This window comes from Neolamprologus multifasciatus, chromosome 11, assembly GCF_963576455.1.
Source record: "Neolamprologus multifasciatus chromosome 11, fNeoMul1.2, whole genome shotgun sequence".
NCBI lineage: Eukaryota > Metazoa > Chordata > Actinopteri > Cichliformes > Cichlidae > Neolamprologus > Neolamprologus multifasciatus.
In genome coordinates, this window is record NC_140449.1 from 1,822,052 (window position 1) to 1,841,905 (window position 19,854).

The following is a 19,854-nucleotide window of genomic DNA, read 5'->3' on the forward strand; positions in this document are numbered from 1 at the left end:
AGCTCCTGCAGAAATATCACTAAAACGGTCGTAAAGCTGGCGTGAGTGTACACTCGCGTCTTTAGCCCGTGCCAGCCACATCACCCACACAAGGTTACAAAATCCCAGAGGTGCACGAGCAGGCAACACAACGCTAAAGCACATCTGCTGCTGGTGGCTGTGAGGTCACTTTGGAGGATTGCAACCATTAGTAAGAGGACTCTGTTAAATGGTATAAATGTTAAGACATCATTGGTGACAAACCCCGACCTTTAAAAAAATATCAATAGTATTTTGTGTGACAGAATTAAGTTTTGTCCCTTGATTGCTGAGATTTGGGAGAACGATTAAAAAAAGAATTCCCCACATGAACCATCACCCATATTAAGATGGATGACAGCATATCCATCATTTCTAAAAGCTACGGTCGTGTTTTTGGAGCCTGTTTATTAATATTTAATAAAATTATAAAATTGTGTTGTAAATACTCATTTTGGTAACAGTTACGTGATGCATAGGCGACAACTGAACGCGACAAACAAACACAAATGGAGAACGTAAGCTCGCATCGCAGCGGGAGGGTGATGAATAGGAAAGTCATGAATTTGGATTTACGATCGATCTCTTTTAAAAACATGGAGATGCTAATAATGGCTCGTGGAAGGTCTCGTGGAGGTTGCCCACCTGCGAGGACGAGGACGAGGGCCTGAACGTGAAAGCCATTCAAACTGCTCTCAGCTTTGTCTTTAGATCCTCTCAATCTTTTTAGTGACATTATGTAGCATAGATGATGAAATCCATAAACTGTTTTACTTCAGTATAATTGTTGGACTGTTTGCTCAGTGCAGTGAATCCCTCTGGGATCAACGTTACTAATAACTCTGCTGTTTGAGTGTACACCCACCAGCTTGTTTCTGCACTTTTTTCGTGTTAAGCGTTTTCAAATGATTTCATCGTTTTGATTTATATGTTACACACCGTCCTGCCTTTTTCAGAAATGGGGTTGTTGACTTGCTGATTAACACAAAAATCTTTTCAGCTCCACATGTAACTACATCTGATTCATAGGAAATGTCTAAAAACTACAAAATGAATTCTTCTCACTGGATGTTCATTTTATCCTCCGTTTTCTTTTTTTAAACCAAGTGTTCGTCTCCAAAGACACACAGTTAGTCAGGTTAGGTTAACTGGTAACGGGTGTCAGTGTGAGTGGTCTGTTTATGTGTTAGCCCTGCGTCAGACTGGTGTCCAAGGTGTAGCCTGCCTCCCGCTGGGATTGGCTTCAGCCCCCTGACAAGGATAAGAGAGTGGATGGATAGTTTGTTTCAAATATTTAGCGATACACAATATATAGTAAGTAAGGCTGTTGCTTTTCTGTCATAATTTTGTTAATAATTATTTCCATAAATGCCGTGAAATTGTTTATCGGCCACATGACAAGACCTGACGATGTGCTTGAAGTGACGTGTAACGCGGTTAAAGGACCAGGGCGCCTGACTGCAGCTTCATAGACAACGAACTATCAGAAGTAGCTTCGGCTACGGAGCCTGAGTGTGTGAATAAAACACAGGAAACCAAAATAGAGCTCAAAAATATATATATTGTGTATGTGATGATAAATATATAGACAGATATACAAAAAAAGAAAAAATATATGCATATATATCACAAACAAAATAATGTTGACAATACAAAACAGCTTATTAGGTTCTAAAAGGAGGTGGGATGAGGTTTAGTCCAGTATGAGATCAGTTTAGTTTCATGCACCTGTGATAGGTCACGTGTTAACACACAGCAAATTCAAAAGTGTTAAATGTTTTGGTGTTAGTAGTCTTAGAGTTAATTTTACTCTAAGTAGAGTCACATTCTTTTAATGTAACTCTGAGGTGTAAAATGATAGTAGTTATAATCGAGTGTTAAAAATTAGTGTTTCTATTTCAAATCTGGAGGTGTTACAATGGAAACATTAACTCTTGAGCTCTTAACTCTGAACTCCTACAGGGGCTACGACACTAATAGAGTAAATTCACAGACTCCGCCCCCAGCACGGCTCCAATCGAAGCTGAAGTGAAGCCGTTTCAGAACATTTTGCTCTACATATTTGAGTTGTTTGCCATGCTTGGTAAGTCATTTTTTCAAAGATTGTTTCAATTATTATTATTAGCTTTTACTTCTGTGGCTCTTTGGAGTTGAGACAAAGCTGTGTGAAAGGCATTAGCCATGTTGCTCGGTGATAGCATAATATTCTGTTTTAGCTAGCTGAAAGGTATTGTTTGCGGCAAATACCACAGCCTTGAAAAAAAGCTTGCAGTTAAATTTTTTGGTCAAATACACCTAAAACAATGTCTAGAATGTGAAATGTTGGTATAATGGTGCTACTTGAAGCCTGAAAACGATCTCCCATAAAAAACGAGCAGTAGCAGGTGTCCTGACTGGGTTCCCTCCAGAGTTTTGTGCACAATTTTAGGTAAAAATGAAAAAGGTTGAGGTTTTACATTTAGTTCAGTATTACCTGTTCAGTATTAATACAACTTTACACAAGTAATGTCTCAAAAAGGATTCCTTTTTTTTTTTTTTTTACTGTGCTGCAATTGATTTGTGCCATTAATTAGTGTCAACTAATTTTTATTCAATCTCCACATAGGATATGCTTGTGAAGATGGAATATGGGGGAGAGCAGAAGTGCGTTGCAGTTCCACAAAGTGATGAATGAAGGACATGCATATTGTATTTTGTATTTATTGAAATAAGTGATGAGAATGCTGTTATTTGCATTTACCAGCTCACCTATGTCAGACCTTTTGATAAACAAAATTCTAATGAAAGTGAGAACATGTACACTGTTACATCTTTCAGAAAATGTTTTGAAATTGTGGTGCACAGTTCAGAATAAATGTTTTTCAAAGACCATTGCGTCTTTTTAGTAAATGTTTATTTCCAAAAGAAATTTCTAGAAGTTCAGAACAGTAAAATTCCCGCTTTTTAGAATTAATTAGAAGATAACTCTTACGTAGTTAAACTAAAATACTCTTTGAGAGTTAATATATAAACTCTTAACACCAAGTGTTAAATTATCAACTCCAGAGAGATTTGGTGTTTAACACTAAATCAGAGTTAACATACCAACTCTCCAAAAAGAGTTAAATTAACACTCTCTGGTGTGGACCCATATAGACACTTTAATAGTGTTGAAATCAAATCTGACAGTGTTAATTTGGACATGCTGGATTTGCTGTGCAGTTTCATTCAGTCCATAGGTTTACGAGACCGCAATACAGCGGTGGTCGGGTGGCTCGCCATCCCGCGCTGATCAGGGCTGATCAGGGCTGATCAGGGCTGATCGCGGGAGAAAAAAAACCTGACCGTTGAGTCGATTGTGAGGTGGTGTAAGGATGAAGGTTATTGCACGCTGTCAACTAGTATGCAGTGTAAAATTTGTCAATATCTGACAAGTACGCCAACCACAGGGACAACAACAGCCAGAGGAGCAGGGAACATGCAGCTGATTGAACTTACACGGGGTTCATTCCCGCCACAATAAAGGGACTGGCGGAAGTGGGGTCAGAAGTTACCGTGGTTACAGACGCTTATGGTTTCATGTGACTTATTGTCCCGCACTCACATCACTGGCTGTAAAAGACACACACACACACACACACACACACACACACACACACACACACACACACACCACCTGTGTTGCAGACAAAGAGCAGTTGGATGCAGTCTGTAAGAAAACGAGAGCTTGAGTTTGGGTCAGTGTTGCAGGAGGAAGCGAGATTGGCATTGACGTTTCTGCTTTGCTGATGCTCGTCTCCTATTGGCTGTCTCTCCTCTCATCTAAATCAACACATCTAAGCATTGATCGGCCCCTCGCCTTGCTCCACGGAAGCCTTAACAAAGCAAATTCAAGAGAGCGCTGCATTCTTTATATCCTTGCAGGCATGTTGATCCAACAGGTCCCCGTGGACACCGTGTTGTATGCGAAATGATAGCACCGTGCAGCGTAATGCATTGTTAGTATTTTCATTTGAACAGACACAAACCAGGTTGATGGGCTGACGCAGAGTTTGTCAGCCTGTTCTGCACAGTGACCTCAGGTTTGAAGAGACCAGTCACGTAGTGAAATGTCAGGATGGAGCGCTGTGTTTGCAAGATCATGAAGACAGACTGCAGATGACTACAAACAAGAACCACTGCCTTGGACTTTGCCTGACCTCCAGTGCAGATGTTCTTTTTTACCGTTTCATGAAACAGGATTCCTGCAGCATAATGTCAGCTCGTGCCACCAGGCAGCAGCTCTTGCTGAATGCTGATGCAGATGCTGGTGTCCAGTGGCAAATGTTGGCATTAGAGCAGACAGAAGATTAGAAAAGCTTTAGATAAATGAGGAGTTCCTTTGGCTCAGCAAAGCCTTCAGTGACCTTCAAATTTTTAATTTTGCCTTCCTGCAGTTTTGGCAGTTTAAATTTGTCAGTGAACTGATGACCTTGGAAATACAGGGGGTATCAATTCATTGAAGGGAATTAAGAGAGGTTTCTCCTCCCTCATTACTCCTAAAGAGGTGCCCTTGAGCAAGGCAATTAACCCCCAACAGCTGTTCAGTGGCCAGCTGATCGGAGTGTGGCTGCAGCGTCAAGCTGTTAATGTGTGATTAAGAGTATGGCCACTGTAACTCTCCTCGGGCAGACACGAGTGCTGGGAAAAGCTGCAGTCTTCACATTCATTTCGATCAGATTGGCACTGTGGGGAACGTGGATGGCACCGATTCTGACATTCATCACAGTGAAGCACACGATGTGTTCAAGCCAAACACTCACTCCGCCTACATCCTGCCCAGGCCGCCATAGCGAGCTAAGAACTCAGTCGGTCTGTGGGGAACAGTTGTGTACACGATACACTGTTATTACTATAAAGAAAAACTTTAAATAATATAATTTGTCATCATATCTGTGGCAAATTATAATGCATGTATGAGTTGACATGGTATTCTAGAACTGCAGGGAGAGAAGAGGACTCATGCAGGGAGCAGAGAGGTTTGATGTGTGGTGGAGGTCGGGTAGGCAGGGATGGAGATGAAGCTGTGTACAGGTAGATTTAAGATCTGTGCATACTTTCAGTCTAACCTTTGATCATAGAAACAAACAAGAACCATCATGGGCGTTCATGTGGGTGTGCGTCATGCTGGGTCATCTAGCCCAGAGTATCACACCTCTGGAAGTAACCATTACCAAATGCATGCAGCAGAGCTAAGTTACAGGTAGCTGACTAACTGTATGTAACATTAGGGTGCAAATGACTGGAAATTGCGAAGTGATCCATGAGGTCAAGCTATTGCTTTTAGCTTTCAGGAAGTCATGTAGCGACTATGAACATGCTTGTTGGTGCCAGATGCCAGTCTGGTCTGAGTATTTTAGAAACTGCTGAAATGTTGCTCTCTCCAATTTTTAGTATTGGTATTATTAGTATATTAATATTAGTCTTTGAATTATAACCTGCTAAATAGGGATGGGTATCGTTTAGGTTTTATCCGATACCAGTGCCAAACCGGTACTTTTGAAACGGTGCCGGTGCTTAAACGCTGCTCGAACCGGTGCTTAAAGAATGGAGAACACACAATTAGTCCAAAAACCTCTCATGTTCAGCTGTTTTTTTGTAAAAAGATAACAATGTTAGCCTTTTCTGCAGCTATGGGGCATATATGGTATCACTCTTGGCTGGAAGCAGCTTAATCAATGGAAAAAACACAAACTTTGTCCAAAAACCTCTCATGTTTAACTGTTTCCCACTTTTTCTTTGGTCATTTTAGCCTTTTTGTCCAGGGTGAAGGGAGTATCTGCCATCAAACAAGAAGACAGCTGCATGTAGCTATGATGGTGTTTGCTAGTTCACCTTACATGCATTAATGTAATAACGTGGTTAGCCTACTCAACGTAAATTACACAAGAACAACATTAAGCTACTCACGCAGAGAAGAACAGCTGCTGCTGCATCATCATCATCATCATTTCTGCTACACTGGCAGGGCTAGGGGCCAGGACTCTCCTCTTCGGGTTTTTGGGGGATGTTGCTAACTCCGGGTCCGATAACAGGCACCACACCCGCAGTAGATGTGCTCGGTGTGAGGTCTCGCAGCAAGCTATCAAATACGGCGCATTTCTCGGCTTTTAAAAAAACGCTATGCGTCGCCAGGTGTTTCATCAGATTTGAGGTGTTACCTCCTTTGACAGTATCACAGTATCAGCTTAAAGCACTTGTTGCAGCTGCTGAGTTTGCATCTTTTGCTGTGAAGTACAGCCAGACTTTGACCGCTTCACCTTGGGCATTTTTAATCTGTAGCTCTGCTCTAAAAGAACGTACGTACCTGGACCCGCCTACTATCCTCGGAAACCCAAAATGATTGGCTAGAATCTAAAGTGTATCACAGCTCAGGAAAAAAAAAGCACCAAAATGCGCTGCTTTTCGGTCTGGTTACTACCGTTTATGTCAGAACCGGTGCCATCATGGCACCAGATACCGGTACCCATCACTACTGCTGAATGAATAAGAGAACAGATTCTCTTATTCATTCAGCAGGTTTCTAATTTAGAGCAGATTCAGAAAACTTTGTTACTTAGATTTTCATTTCCCCCAGTGCTTAATTAATCTGTAGCAATAAATCTCAAGCCTCAAAATCTTCAGTGTTGGAGGAAACAGTGAAACAGTAAATGTAGTAACTCCATTGTGACTGTGTGTTTATGTGCTCTGCTCTGGATAAATATAGATGAAATATATGTGAATGTCAGATGATAAAAACACCTTAAGATTTCAGTGTTTTATTCTGCAGATAAAATTTCGAGTGCAGCCAAGCTGGAGGGATTTGTCCTTCAGCACATACCTGGTTTTGAAATGGGATTAAATCTCTTTCATGACTTTATTTCCTGTATGAAAGATTAGTTTAGCTTCTTAATGGTTCTCTCAAATGTGATCAAAAGGCAAAATATATAAGTGAGGAGCAGCTGCAGAAACAGTAATTGTAACAGGATTGCATGCTCTTTCCTTCAAACTCTAGACTGAACCTTTTTTACATACTCTGCAGATAAATATTGATTCGTTTGCATATTTGTCACACTTACATGTTTGTGTTACATGTTACAATGTTGTTTTTAAATGTTTCTAACCCTTTTATGTAAGAAATGTACAACCAGTTGGCAACTAGTTGAGTTGAGCACCATAAGACAACAGACCAGTTGTGCTCACTGGGACAAACTTACTCAGATTGATTGTAAGGTGTCCCTGTGTACATTTGGTAATTGGACAGCAGTTGTTTGCTAACCTTTGGCAATCTGCCTGAGACTAAATGCAGACTGAATGGAGACAGGTTGCCTACCACCAGCCGACTTTGCGATCAAAAGTGGCTGTATAGAAGTTGAGGGTGTTGGTCACCTTTTCGATGACCAGCTGGTTGCTTCAACTACGTGCAATTGGTCGCTGAATGCAAAGAAGAAGAAAAAGAAATCACTGGGCAGCCACTGATTTTATTTATTTATTCATGTCCCTCTGGTTTTAAGGAGGTTGGTAAAATGGTGAATGCACTGGTTTTCATACAGCATTTTTCTCTACCTGACCACTTAAAGGTTTTTATACAACATGCATAACATGCACTTTTTTCTTTGCTGAAGTGGCATCTGTCCAACATTCACCTTCAGATGGATGCATCGCAGAGTCACTTGGTGTTCATATCTTGTCCAAGGATATTTGGCATCCAGAGATTAAACCACCAACCTTCTGATTAACAGAGAACCTGCTCTACCTCCTGAGCTAAGCCACTCAAAAAACACCTGGTACTCCCAGATGGTCTCGCATCCAGATGAGATCGGCTGTGCTCAGGGTGTTTGTTTCGTTTTATAGTGGGACTGAGCAGTTACAGAGTTTGGTTTCAATAGCACATATTCTGTAATTGCTGTGAAACCCATTTTCCTAGAATGATGAAATATTCTTTTAATTGTAACAGATTTTAGTAAACTACAGTCAACAGTATATTATACCAAAAATAATTACTTTAAAGAGTTAAACTACATGTACACTTTCAATGTAATGTAAATAAAATTTACTTAGTTGGTATAAATTCAGTATATAACAACCATATTTTCCTAAATGATTAAAAAATGATTATATATATTGTTTTTTTAATTTATTCCTTCATGAGGGGAAGAATCTTTTTGTTAGTTTATGGGGACTTAAAATATTAGTAATCAGTTTTTGATGTCATTACTGTATTTTGAAAATCGTTGCTAATTAACAGCTAATTAGTCAGTTAATAACCTTAAGATGTTATAAACTGTCCATCGGTGCTCCTGCTGCTGCTTGAGCACATTGAATTTGCTTGTAATGTAAATATAGCTTCTCTGTGATGAGCAATATATATATCAGTACTTTAAAGATGAAAAAATGTTAGCTAAGTTAGTTTTGTCTGATTGGGTATCTCAGCACCAGGATGTCGTTTGGTAATATCAGGAACATGAGAGGACACCCGTGCTACTCACCACGGCCACTTTGGCATTTTGCTATTTCAGTTACAGCAGCGGTCTCCAACCTTTTTTGTGCCACGGACCAGTTTATGCCTGACAATATTTTCATGGACCGGCCTTTAAGGCGTCGCGGATAAATACAACAAAATAAAACTAGTACTGGTACCGAAAAAAGAAGATTTATTCATAACACACGTGAAAAGACCCAGGAAAACCGAGTAAACGATAAAAACGATAACAAAATAACGCTGAAAACCGATAAAAACCCTGAAAACTATACATTTCACACCTGAGCCTCAACTCTCGCGGCCCGGTACCAAACGACTCACGGACCGGTACCGGGCCGAGGCCCGGGGTTTGGGGACCGCTGAGTTAGAGTATTGTTGATCGCTTTTTTCATCTTCCTTCAACCGGGAAGTTCACTGACTTCAAAATTTGTTGTTCAAGAAAGTCATTACCTCTTCATTAAAAAATAAACCCCAAATAAAATCAATGTATTAGAAGAGTCTCACCTTTTTGTTCTTTTTCAATATGGGAAGAAAAATCAAAAACACATAAAAATCCAAATAAGAGTATTTTTAACTTTTATTTGAATAAAACCTAAAAAAATATTTAAATAGAAATATTCACCAGTCAGTGAGAAATGCATTTGTTGTTTTATGGGTACTAAATGTTGCGTGTCATCCACGGCTGAGGCTCCATTGTCTACCTGCAGACTAATCCTTTGTATTGAGTGTGGATTTGCGGCTGTCTGGAGTGTGCAGCCTTTGGGGAATGTGTGTGTGTGCTGATCCTCTGAGGAGAAGGAAGCAGCGGTTTCACGGCTCAGTGGCTGAGCTGACAACGCTTCCAAACTCACTCTGAGATAAATAAGTCATTTTACCTGGAAGCACCAGACCACACTCTGCCTGTGCTGCCTTTGTCCTTAGACACAAACATAATCATCATGAGGAAGTAATAACTAATAAAAACAATCATATATAAAGAAGACGTTTGACAGGCTCTTTGTGCTGTGGGAGGAAAAATAAAGAAATATTGTTGTCAAATGCAATAATGTCCTGAAATGAACACGAGGAGTTGATCGTCAGCGTGGGTTCAAGCATATAATTGAATCACCGGTTACACCCTTTCTGGTAATTTAGACATTAATACCACATTTAGATGTTCACAGTCTCTTCTTTATGCAGCTGCAACATCCTGCTCCACAGTTTGGTGGTGTTAGCTCAGAAGGCCGAGCAGGTTATCGACGAATAAGAATCGATTCATTTACCATTCAAAAAACAAAGTGACTAGGGGTGGGTTTTTATAATCGATTTATCGATTAAAATCGATTCTGGCTTGGATAAAATTGATTCATTAAAATCCTGAATCGATTTTTTAATATAAATTTATTTTGCCCGAAATGCCAGAATCTCTGGTGAAACCTCACAAAATTTCAACAACCACCAAACAGCTAAAACAGTAAATGAGAGCAGGAACACGGATTTTGCACAAAGACTTAAACACACAGCGCGACCCGCGGATCAGAATCAGTGAGATGTCGCCTTTCTCGCCGTCGGGGCTGTAAGCCGACAGCTCGCTGATTCTGATCTGTCGGCAGGTCGAGCTTTGTGTTCACGCCCTTTATGCGCCGATTCTAAAGCTGTTAGTTTGATGTCTCTCCAAACAATATTGACCGAACCAGCAGCAAAAGAAGATCCAAACTACGCTTCACATAAACATCGTCATGAATTCACTCTTTTGCTTCGACCACGATGCACAGCTCTCTCTCTCTCTCTCTGTACTGTTTTCTGCATTATTCGCTTGCTTGTTATGCACGAGTCTGCCGTTGTTTACAGCACTGTCGGCCGACGTTTTTTTTTTCTTTTCGTTTTATATACGTCCGAAAATAAAACCTAATTTCTGCTGTTCAATACTGAACAAATATAAACTTATTAAAATTATACAAAATGCAAAACGCTCAGCTGTGTCTCTAATAAAACCGCTGTAACTTCAGAGGTAATGTTCATGTGTTGATTAATGGTTTTCTTTCGTTTTTGATGCACTGCAGAATATTTTTATAAAATCCAGGCCAGGAAAATCACCTTCATGTTTTTCTGTTTTATCTTCAGCTACTTTGACACAAAGGCCTCTGCTGTGATGCTCACACCTTTGATAAAGTCTTGCGTGTGTCAGCTTCCTTTTTATAGATACAAAATATGTAAATGTACTGATCTGAATTATAATATATAATAATATATTATATTATATAATCGTGGATCGAATCGATTCAGGACCTTGTGAATCGGAATTGAATCGATTCTAGAAATCAGTGACGATACCCAGCCCTAAAAGTGACACAGGTTTTAATTTTAGAATTAAAGTGAAGGAGGAGGCAGGACATTTGTCAGGAAGTGGCTTTTACAAGCGATCCAGGACAGTTGCTCTTTATTATTAGTATTAAAAGTAAGGAAAAGGCTGCTTAGCTTAAGTAAAAAACACCCAGGAAGTAGTCTGAATTAGTACAGCACCTGTGGTTTGTGTTAGAATGGGTCAGACTGTTGGATCGATTGCTTGCTTTTTTTTTAGTCTGCATGAAATTAAGCTTCATGCTTATGAGCATGTGTGAACAAACCACTCTGAATTCTCAGTTAGTCTAAAAAACTTAACAAGTTTCACTCATTTTACCAAACATTAAGTACAAGCATTGTCTATATATTTAGGAGCCTTTCAAAATCAATAATCACATCTTTCAAAAACAAAAACATATTTTATATGCAGATAAAACGCCTGCCACTTTATGCCATGCATAACATGTCAGTTTAGCTTGCGAGTGTGGCTAAAGATGCTATGCTAGCTAGGGATGGGTATTGATAAGATTTTCACGATTCCGATTCCATTTTCGATTCTTTATCGATTCTTTTTAAAAAAGGAGAACACTAAGGTCGATTATCTTAGAACTTTGTTTTATATCTTCTCTTTGAACAAGATAGAAATTTAGGAGTAACATGGCCTTACAAACCCAACAGTGAGATCTTAAGAGATCCACAGCCTACGGCTCTTCAATGGGGTGTCACAGGGTCCCCAGGAAAAAAAATTGTAAATGTAAAATAATAAAATAAATATTCTTCTGTAGCAGTAACAAAGTATAACATAAATTATTCTGTAGCAATAACAAAGTATAACATAAATTATTCTGTAGCAATAACAAAGTATAACATAAATTATTCTGTAGCAATTACACAAGAATATCCAGTAATGTCCCTGCCTACAAAATCATCTGCTGTGGTAAATGGGTGCAAACCTTTGACCACAAACTGAGTCACTGCTCGGTGACATTCGTCTATCCTGCCTGAAAGGAGACGCTACGGTAGACTGCAGCGAGAACTGCCAGCATCTGAGCCAGACTCTGTCTCTCGTCATGGTCACCTAAATGCACAGTAATGGCAGGTTTTGTAATAAGGCAGATCGCGCTAACATAATCTGCACTGTTGTTGATTATTTACCTGCCGCATTAACGGGAGAGGACGTGCAAACGTTACCGCTGCTGCTGGGTTGAGATTCACGAGTCGAGCGGAATTAAAAACACGACATTCATTTAAGGTCATCGTGTGTTTTGTGAGCAAATGCTTTTGCATATTCGTAGTGTTTCCTCCCTTAAATAACATATCTACTTTTCAAGTATTGCAAGTTGTCCTGTTGTCATGCGTTCTCGTAAAGTAGAACCAAACTTTTGAGCGTTTGAGCCGCTTAGGCGCCGTGTTTCCTGCCAGGTAAATGACGCTCCACAACGTGGTGACGTCATTCGGGGCGACTGGAATCGATAAGGGAATCGTTTGCAAAACTGGCAAAAAATTCCAAGGAATCGAAACAGTGGGAACCGGTTCTCAACAAGAACCATCCCTAATGCCAGCACCGGCTGCCTTCTTTCCTTGCAGCTTGAGGTCCACATACTGTTGTAGAAACATACTGGTGTAGAAACATACTGGTGTAGAAACATACTGGTGTAGAATGTGTTGATACAGTCCAGTAGTTATAAGTTGAATCCATTACAGGCCATGTGCATCTTACCTGACTTTCTTGATTGACTTGTTTTTGGTTTAATGAGCATGTATCTTCATCTAATTGTCTATTCGGCACTAGTTTCTGTGCCACTCTGTGGTGTTTCTTCAAACAGTGGTGACTAACACTGCAGGTATCGTGTTGAAACATCCCACTTACCTGTAACTAGAAAAACAATTTTATTGTGTGCAGCTGGAATTTTTATATCTTTCTTCTTAGAGCAACGCTGTATGTCGTAGCTTTGCAGTATCCGACCAATTTATTGGGGGATCGATCGCAGTTATGAGCACTTAAAAAAAGTAAAAACGAAGATTTCAGTTTAAAATGTGAGGAAGTAGCAGAAGAAACGCGCTTCAACCCTGCACCAGGAACACAACAAACACCTGATCCTAATGTCAGGCACAGTGCCAACAAGTAAATACATAACTGAGTGTAACAGATGTAGTGACGTTTGTTCATGTTTCATGTGTCTTAAAGAAAAAAGACATATCAGATTTTTAAAACACCAAATATCTGTATTGATCTTAAAATCCTGTATTGGCTTAGTTGAACAACAATCTAACCCACGGCTGATTAACCTAAACAACAGGAAATAAAACTTCTGATGACAAACTGGAGACGTTAGCAGGCCAAGTTTACGCCACAGTCGCTGCTCAGGACTCTTTTCTGCATCTCTGCTGTTAGACTTTTTATTTTGCTCATTCTTCAAAATGTGCCAATAGACCCTTCTTCTGATCTTGTGTCGCTTTCTTCTTTTTGCAGCTTTCAAGAAAGAGGACAGCAGCTTTGATGAGGTAAGTTGAAAACAAGTCAATTTTCGGGAGCTTGGCCCACTTTCACTGTTACACTGGCCGCGGCTTCTTCATTAAAATGACTCGTCAAGGTCTCGTCGGCCAGATGTTGCCAGCAAGGACTGCGGTTGATTTTTTGGATGTGGGTCCCGTTGTAACTGTGTGCATATGGTGTGTAATATATTCATCTCTGAGTTGTCCCTCAGGGTCAGCTGCCATCACTGAGCTTCTCTGGCCCGCCAAATGAGGCAGCGACCAGATTCTGTCTATAAGAGCATACACCGGCCTCCAGAGAGCGTCCTGCAAGCATCTTGAGCCCAACACTTAAGTAAAAATAGATCAAATATCATTTTTCTTGTCATTTTATTGGAGATTATATATCGGGACCACGCCTCGAAACACGCTCCTTCCGGTTGTCATCTATATGGGTTCCCTCAGTTCTGCAAACTGTTCATTCTCGTTTACGTGCCCCACCCTCCTTCACTCCTATTTAGTACACGGGGATCTGCTAGGCCCGGGAGCCGTCACCAGTCCCCTTCGAGGCCTTCCCCAAACCGCATGTCAATTCATGTCAAAGCATCACTTTTACCTACTAAAACGCTGCCAAACCTAAAATGAGGACGTGGGCCCAGCGAGTGATTTTTTATTTCTTTTTTCAGCAAAAACACAGCAAAATAAATGAACCACTTGATGTTACTGCAGTTACACACAACATGTACTGATACTGATACTACTGATACTGTATAGACGTCTCCACCCTCCTGCCCCAGTCTTAGCGTTGACTTCATATTAAATGCATGAAGAGACGCGTGATATTTAAAGGTGCCAGAGGAGCAGCAGTTTAGTCGTTAAATAACGCTGCACTTATGTGTCTCTGCTGACTGGGACGATTAAATCAAGGCAGTGCGTGTGCAGCAGAGCACTGTGGATGTTATAAACGATCTGGTATATTTTAATTTGCTATAGGATCTTTGTTTGCATGCTAAAAATGTCTGCAGTGTGTGTTTCATGGGAAACCAAGAAACATTCGCTCTTGTTTTCCTTTGAATTTTTGAGCTGAGTTATGAAGTCTGTTTTTCCCACAGATCTAAATTCTATTTGTGGCAGAGGGAGGAGGCTGTGTGTGTGTCTCTGTGTGTGTGTGCACCCATAATGTGCATTTGGTGCTCAGAAGTTTATTTTCTGCAAATATTTGCCAATCCGGTGGTTGTTGTGTATCATGCAAAAACTAAAATCAGGAAGAAGGGCAAATATTGTGATAACTGGTCAGGCCAGCGTGTCAAACTGGAAAATGTTCATTAAACTAAAATTCAGACGAGCCCAGATGTTTTTGCCCTGCAGATGAGCTCAGCAGCCGTCCTGTCACATGGAATCAATAAAGGGAACTAACAGCCGACCTCAGCAATGCTAACACAAAGAATCCTGCTTGCTGTCTTATCACTTATTCATTGAGCAACGTCACTGCAGACAATACACTGGAAATGCTCCAAAGCTTAGAAACCATGTGCCTGGTGAAGGACACAGCTTTAGGTGGCCATCTGCAGCAGGTGCACTGGTGCTCAACAGTCACTGCCACTTTAAGTCAAAAGAGCACCCGAGCAGGATTTCCTCATCATAGAAACAACATCCCAGAATCCTGAGACCTCCTGACTCCCTCATCAACCAGCTGCTTACAACAGCAAACTGAAGGAGAAAGTGGGAGAAATCAATATGTTATACAGGCCTGCAAAATAGCTCAAGGCCAGTGTTGCTGGGACAAAACAAATAATCTACAGTGTGAGTTGAATACAACACCATCCACAGCATAACAGGCATTACCTTCAGCTTATTAGTCTCTCTGTGCGTCTTACAAAAGAAAAATGGTGGAGACCCCCATAGTGACACCGGGGGCAGGTATTGGTACGTTTGGCTGTCTGTGGGCACATTTTGCAGTCACAAGCTTACAAGACGAATGCAGGCAAAGTTCAAAGATTAGTGTTGCTGGTGGTGTGATCCCATTGCAACATTGTTTCTAAGATGATATCACTTTAGCTTCTGGGAGGGGAACCAATCTGCAGCAAATATCAGTTACCGAGCAACTGTCACGCTGCAGAGCACTCCTGTGTGTTAGAAGACTTTCATTTACATGCATGAATGATGTCAACAGATAGTCTGTGGGTTAAATGCTGTGTGTGTTTTAAGCCAGATGGAACAAGATGCAAATTTACAGAAAGAGCCGCTTATATCTCATCAGTGCACAGAATATTCTCCAAAAGTAAATGGCCTGTATTTATATAACGCTTTACTAGTCCCTAAGGACCCCAAAGCACTTTACACATCCAGTCATCCACCCATTCACACACTGCTGATGGCAGCTACATTGTAGCCACAGCCACCCTGGGGCGCACTGACAGAGGTGAGGCTGCCGGACACTGGCGCCACAGGGCCCTCTGACCACCACCAGTAGGCAACGGGTGAAGTGTCTTGCCCAAGGACACAACGACCGAGACTGTCCAAGCCGGGGCTCGAACCGACAACCTTCTGATTACAAGGCGAACTCCCAACTCTTGAGCCACGATCGCCCTGTCTTGGGAATAATCAAAATGGTTTTTAGGAAATGTGAGACGAGCCTTTTTGGTCAGCAGTGATTTTCTCCCATGATGCCTTTCGGCCCAGTCAGGGTCTTATCGAACTTTGACCTTAACTGAGGTCAAAGACAACTTAGCTGTTGTTCTGGGTTCTTTTGTGACCTCCTGGATAAGTCGTGGATGCGTTCTTGGTAGACCGAGCACTCGTGAGAAGGTTCACCATCATTTTAAGTTTTCACTATTTGTTGATATTGGCTCTCACTGCGATTCACAAGTTCAGAAATGACTTTCCTGACTTTGTTTCTCAGCTGTTTCTTCAGATTGTGGCACCATGTGCTGCTTTTTGAAATCTTTTTGTCTGGTCCTGGTTACTGTTGTTGGTGGTGATATGTGAGCCTGGCAGCTGGGAAGCTGCAGCCGAGTTGTGTGTAACAGCAACCGTGAGAAAAGTGTTAAATAAAGATGCTGGAAGGCATGAATCCGTCACCAGGCCTGCTGTGGACTGTCTATATGTAATCGAAAAATGAGTTTGAGCTGAAATATTTGTTGGGAAAAAAGTCCGACTGAAACCTGCTGTGAAAAAATGTAATCGCACCTCCTGATGTACTGTTGAGTGGTTTCGTTTTCAATTTTGACAAATGTGTGACGGAACCGTCTGAGGGGAAAACAGAGGCTGGAGTCAAAGCACAGCCCTTATTTTTAACTCGTGTGCACAGAGGTTTGTCACCTGTGATACCCGCGTTCCAACAAAAGCTCCAAAAAAGTATCTGAGTGTTCTGGACAGCCCAGAGAATTATTCATTAGTGAGATAACGCACAGATGTGTTCAGGGTGTTGGACGTGCTGCAGCTACTGTCTTTCTAAACCTAAACGATAAAACACATGGTCAGCTTTGACTGTTTAGATTAAAAATTCTTTTAATCCGCGGGGCTTCGTGTTCTAAAAACTCTTAAGTTTCCAAAACAATGCTGCTGTTGTTTTTGTAACATGTCACAGTGGGGCCTCGGGGGGGAGGCTGGTACGCAAGTCCAAGAGCGGCACATGATGCAGGCGCAACACGACACGCTAGAAACTCCTTTAGCAACAGTTCAATGAGCATTTTTATTCTTTCCTTCTTTAGCAGTTTAGCTTTATTTTGAAACAATGTAGGCAGAGAATAAATTCTACTGATGAAGCGTGCATAAGGTTTTATTTTTGTTTCGGGAATAAATTATTTAAAAAAAACAGACAAACATCACATTTGCAGTTGGGAGAGTTTTCCGTTGGAGGCATCTGCAAATTAGTGGAGAATCTACAACCAACAATATTTCAGCCAAATGATTAATTCATCATCCAAATACAAGCTGCTGTGTAATTTTACATGAAGTCTCTAATCACTTCATTGATTATTCCATTTATAATCAGGGCTGGATATTGAGATTCAGTGTTTGATACTCGACACTCGCTGAGTGCTGAGGACTGTGTTTGCAATGTCAAGTACTACAAATTGGCCTCTACTTGCTTTATCATTAATAGGATAGAATAGAATAGAATAGCCCTTTACTGTCACTGTACACGTACAACACAATAGTGTTTTTTGATCTACACATTTGTGGATTTCATTGTAATTTGCTGTTAATAGAATGATAAAGTACCTCCTAAGTACCTTCTTTGACTCAATACTAGAGATGGACCGATCTGATATTACGTATCGGTATCAGCCTGATACTGATGTAAATTACTGGATCAGATAACGGAGAGAAATAAAAAATGTAATCCGATCCATTAAATATCAAAAAAGCACCTCACAAAACTTGCAACATGGCGTAACTCGGCTCATAACCGTAGCACGTCGCAGCAGTGTGGTCACGTGATAGAGCGGCTGTGTGTATTTGTAGCCTCGCTACCAAACCAGCATTTCATCTCTGAGGAAGTTTTCCCAGAGAGAAGTAAAGCAAGTGTGTAAGTTCATCTCTGAATGTTTGTAAAGCATTCCAGCGTTAAGCTTAACAACCGATATATGGAGCGACTGCCTCTCTCTCTCTCTCTCTCTCTCTCTCTGTCTCTTTCTGTCGCGAGTCCGTCTCTCTTGTTTGTTTTTGTCTCACTTTGCACCAGACAGAGGAAACCAGCGGCTAAACAACAGCAGCACGTTTAAGCTTGATCAGCTGTTGTTAGAATTTATTTAATATCACTTTCTACACCAGGATCATTTTCTACGTAGCTGACGGCTGGTAACTGTGCAGGGGCGGATCTAGCAAAGTTTAGCCAGGGGGGCCGATAGGGCATGAACAGGGAAAAGGGGGCACAAAGACATACTTTTCTTTCTTATTCTCATTTAAAATGTCAAGCTTTTAATAAATAATTATCTGAATCTTACATCCAAAGTTTTAATCTGGTGTAAAATGTATAGAAGTCCATTACTGTATATAGAGATTGACAGACCACGTGAGTTTCGCGCATTGCATGCCGGTAACTCGTGGCAAAACAATCCAAGTACCGCATCAAATGCAAGCATTTGCAGCACCGCAAAATGTTCATTCTCCGGTTCCAATACCTTCTTGCTTTTTCTTTGCCCCCCAAAAAAGGTATGTACAAAACGAAGGAGAACAATGCCGGACCGTACAAAGACAGACTTGATGAAAAGGCAAAGAAAAGATACGAGGAAAAAATCAAACGAGTGAAAGGTTTAGACCCTTACGAGCACACAGAGGGACAAAAGACGTGCTGCCCAACTTTCACCACGCTCATATTTATAATTATACGCTTCTTGGAGTGAGTGCATACACTCATGAAGTTCAGTAACTTCAGGTCACTGCAACAAGCCCAGGTACAGTTTACCGACGGATGGGTACAGGACCATGGAATGCACCGTGTAGAACGAAAGACCATCGTACGTATCATAAGTTTACCAGTCTCACAAATCGTCTTCATAAATACACATTCGTTAACCGTTTATTAATAGGACCTTTGAGCTCAACGGTAATTAATTAGTAGTGGAAATAATTTCTGGTTCGCATTACAGAAATGTAGCAGTGACAATAATATTGTATGCTGTAATCGTACTGGGCAATTAGTGATAGCATAGCACCACAATTTCTGTTCAGCGCCAGACTTGCTTGTAACCTATATCACCAATTATGTTATAAAAATGACATATTAACTACTACAAAACACTGACCTTTGTGGAAATGCTTGGAGCAGACTAACCTGTGAGCTGGATGTTCTGGGACGTTATATTTGGTCTTTGAATGGCTGTAATCCAGGCCATCTGTCGCCTCTTTTTACTTCGGAAACATGGCTCGAACAATTTCTCTTCAACGACGTAATCCGATAAAAAAAACGATCTCTTTACCCGTCGGCTTCCCGTGGCTGTCATGCGACCGGCTATTGTAGTTAATAATACAACAGCTTCTTGCCATTTTTTGTGTTTCTTTTTATCGCTGTGTAACTGATTTCAATTGAAAGCCTGCGTACGCTAGTACCGCTTGCCACGAGTTCCCATAATTCTTTGCGGTTTTACCCTTGAATGACGTCACATTTTCAATCTCTATAGTAACTGTTAAGTCTAATATACCCTAGTAAGCTATACTACTTTTTCCTTTGGGAAGATACCATCTGTGCAGTCTGCAGTTCTGTTGAAGAAAGATGTTGAATCTATTTAATTATTTAATTTATTTATTTATTAATTTAATTATTCTTGAAAAATAATTGATTTCTGTGCATTTCTTTCACACTGCATCAAATTAAAGTTGACTACGTCGATTAAGCATCATGAGGTGGGGGGTGGTTCTCTATTTTCTTTTTTCTTTTTTGCTGGGAGTTTGCAACCCTGTTAGTTAGGTTGCTTAATATTTCTTCTAAGTACTCTTTAAAATACCAGAATAGGGAGGATGGAGCAGGTTTAAGTTCATTAGATTGATCAGTTTTGCTGAACTATGAAATATTTTGGGTGCAGTGTATTTTTTTTGCATACAGGTATAACAGA

At 40.7% G+C, this 19,854-nt stretch overlaps 1 protein-coding gene and 1 long non-coding RNA gene across 3 annotated transcripts in view; both read left to right on the plus strand.

Annotated features, from left to right (window-relative positions):
- cdk14 (cyclin dependent kinase 14) overlaps positions 1–19,854 on the plus strand; it is a 267,760-nt gene that overhangs the window by 2,285 nt on the left and 245,621 nt on the right. For both annotated transcript variants that reach the window (XM_085176729.1, XM_085176730.1), the window contains exon 2: positions 13,293–13,324. In XM_085176729.1, coding sequence (XP_085032855.1) covers positions 13,293–13,324 — 32 coding nt within the window. The remainder of the gene's footprint in view (positions 1–13,292; positions 13,325–19,854) is intronic.
- Positions 1,767–7,472, plus strand: LOC146507553 (uncharacterized). The gene is made up of 2 exons (XR_014876772.1): positions 1,767–2,101; positions 2,624–7,472. It is a non-coding gene; the product is annotated as an uncharacterized LOC146507553 (long non-coding RNA).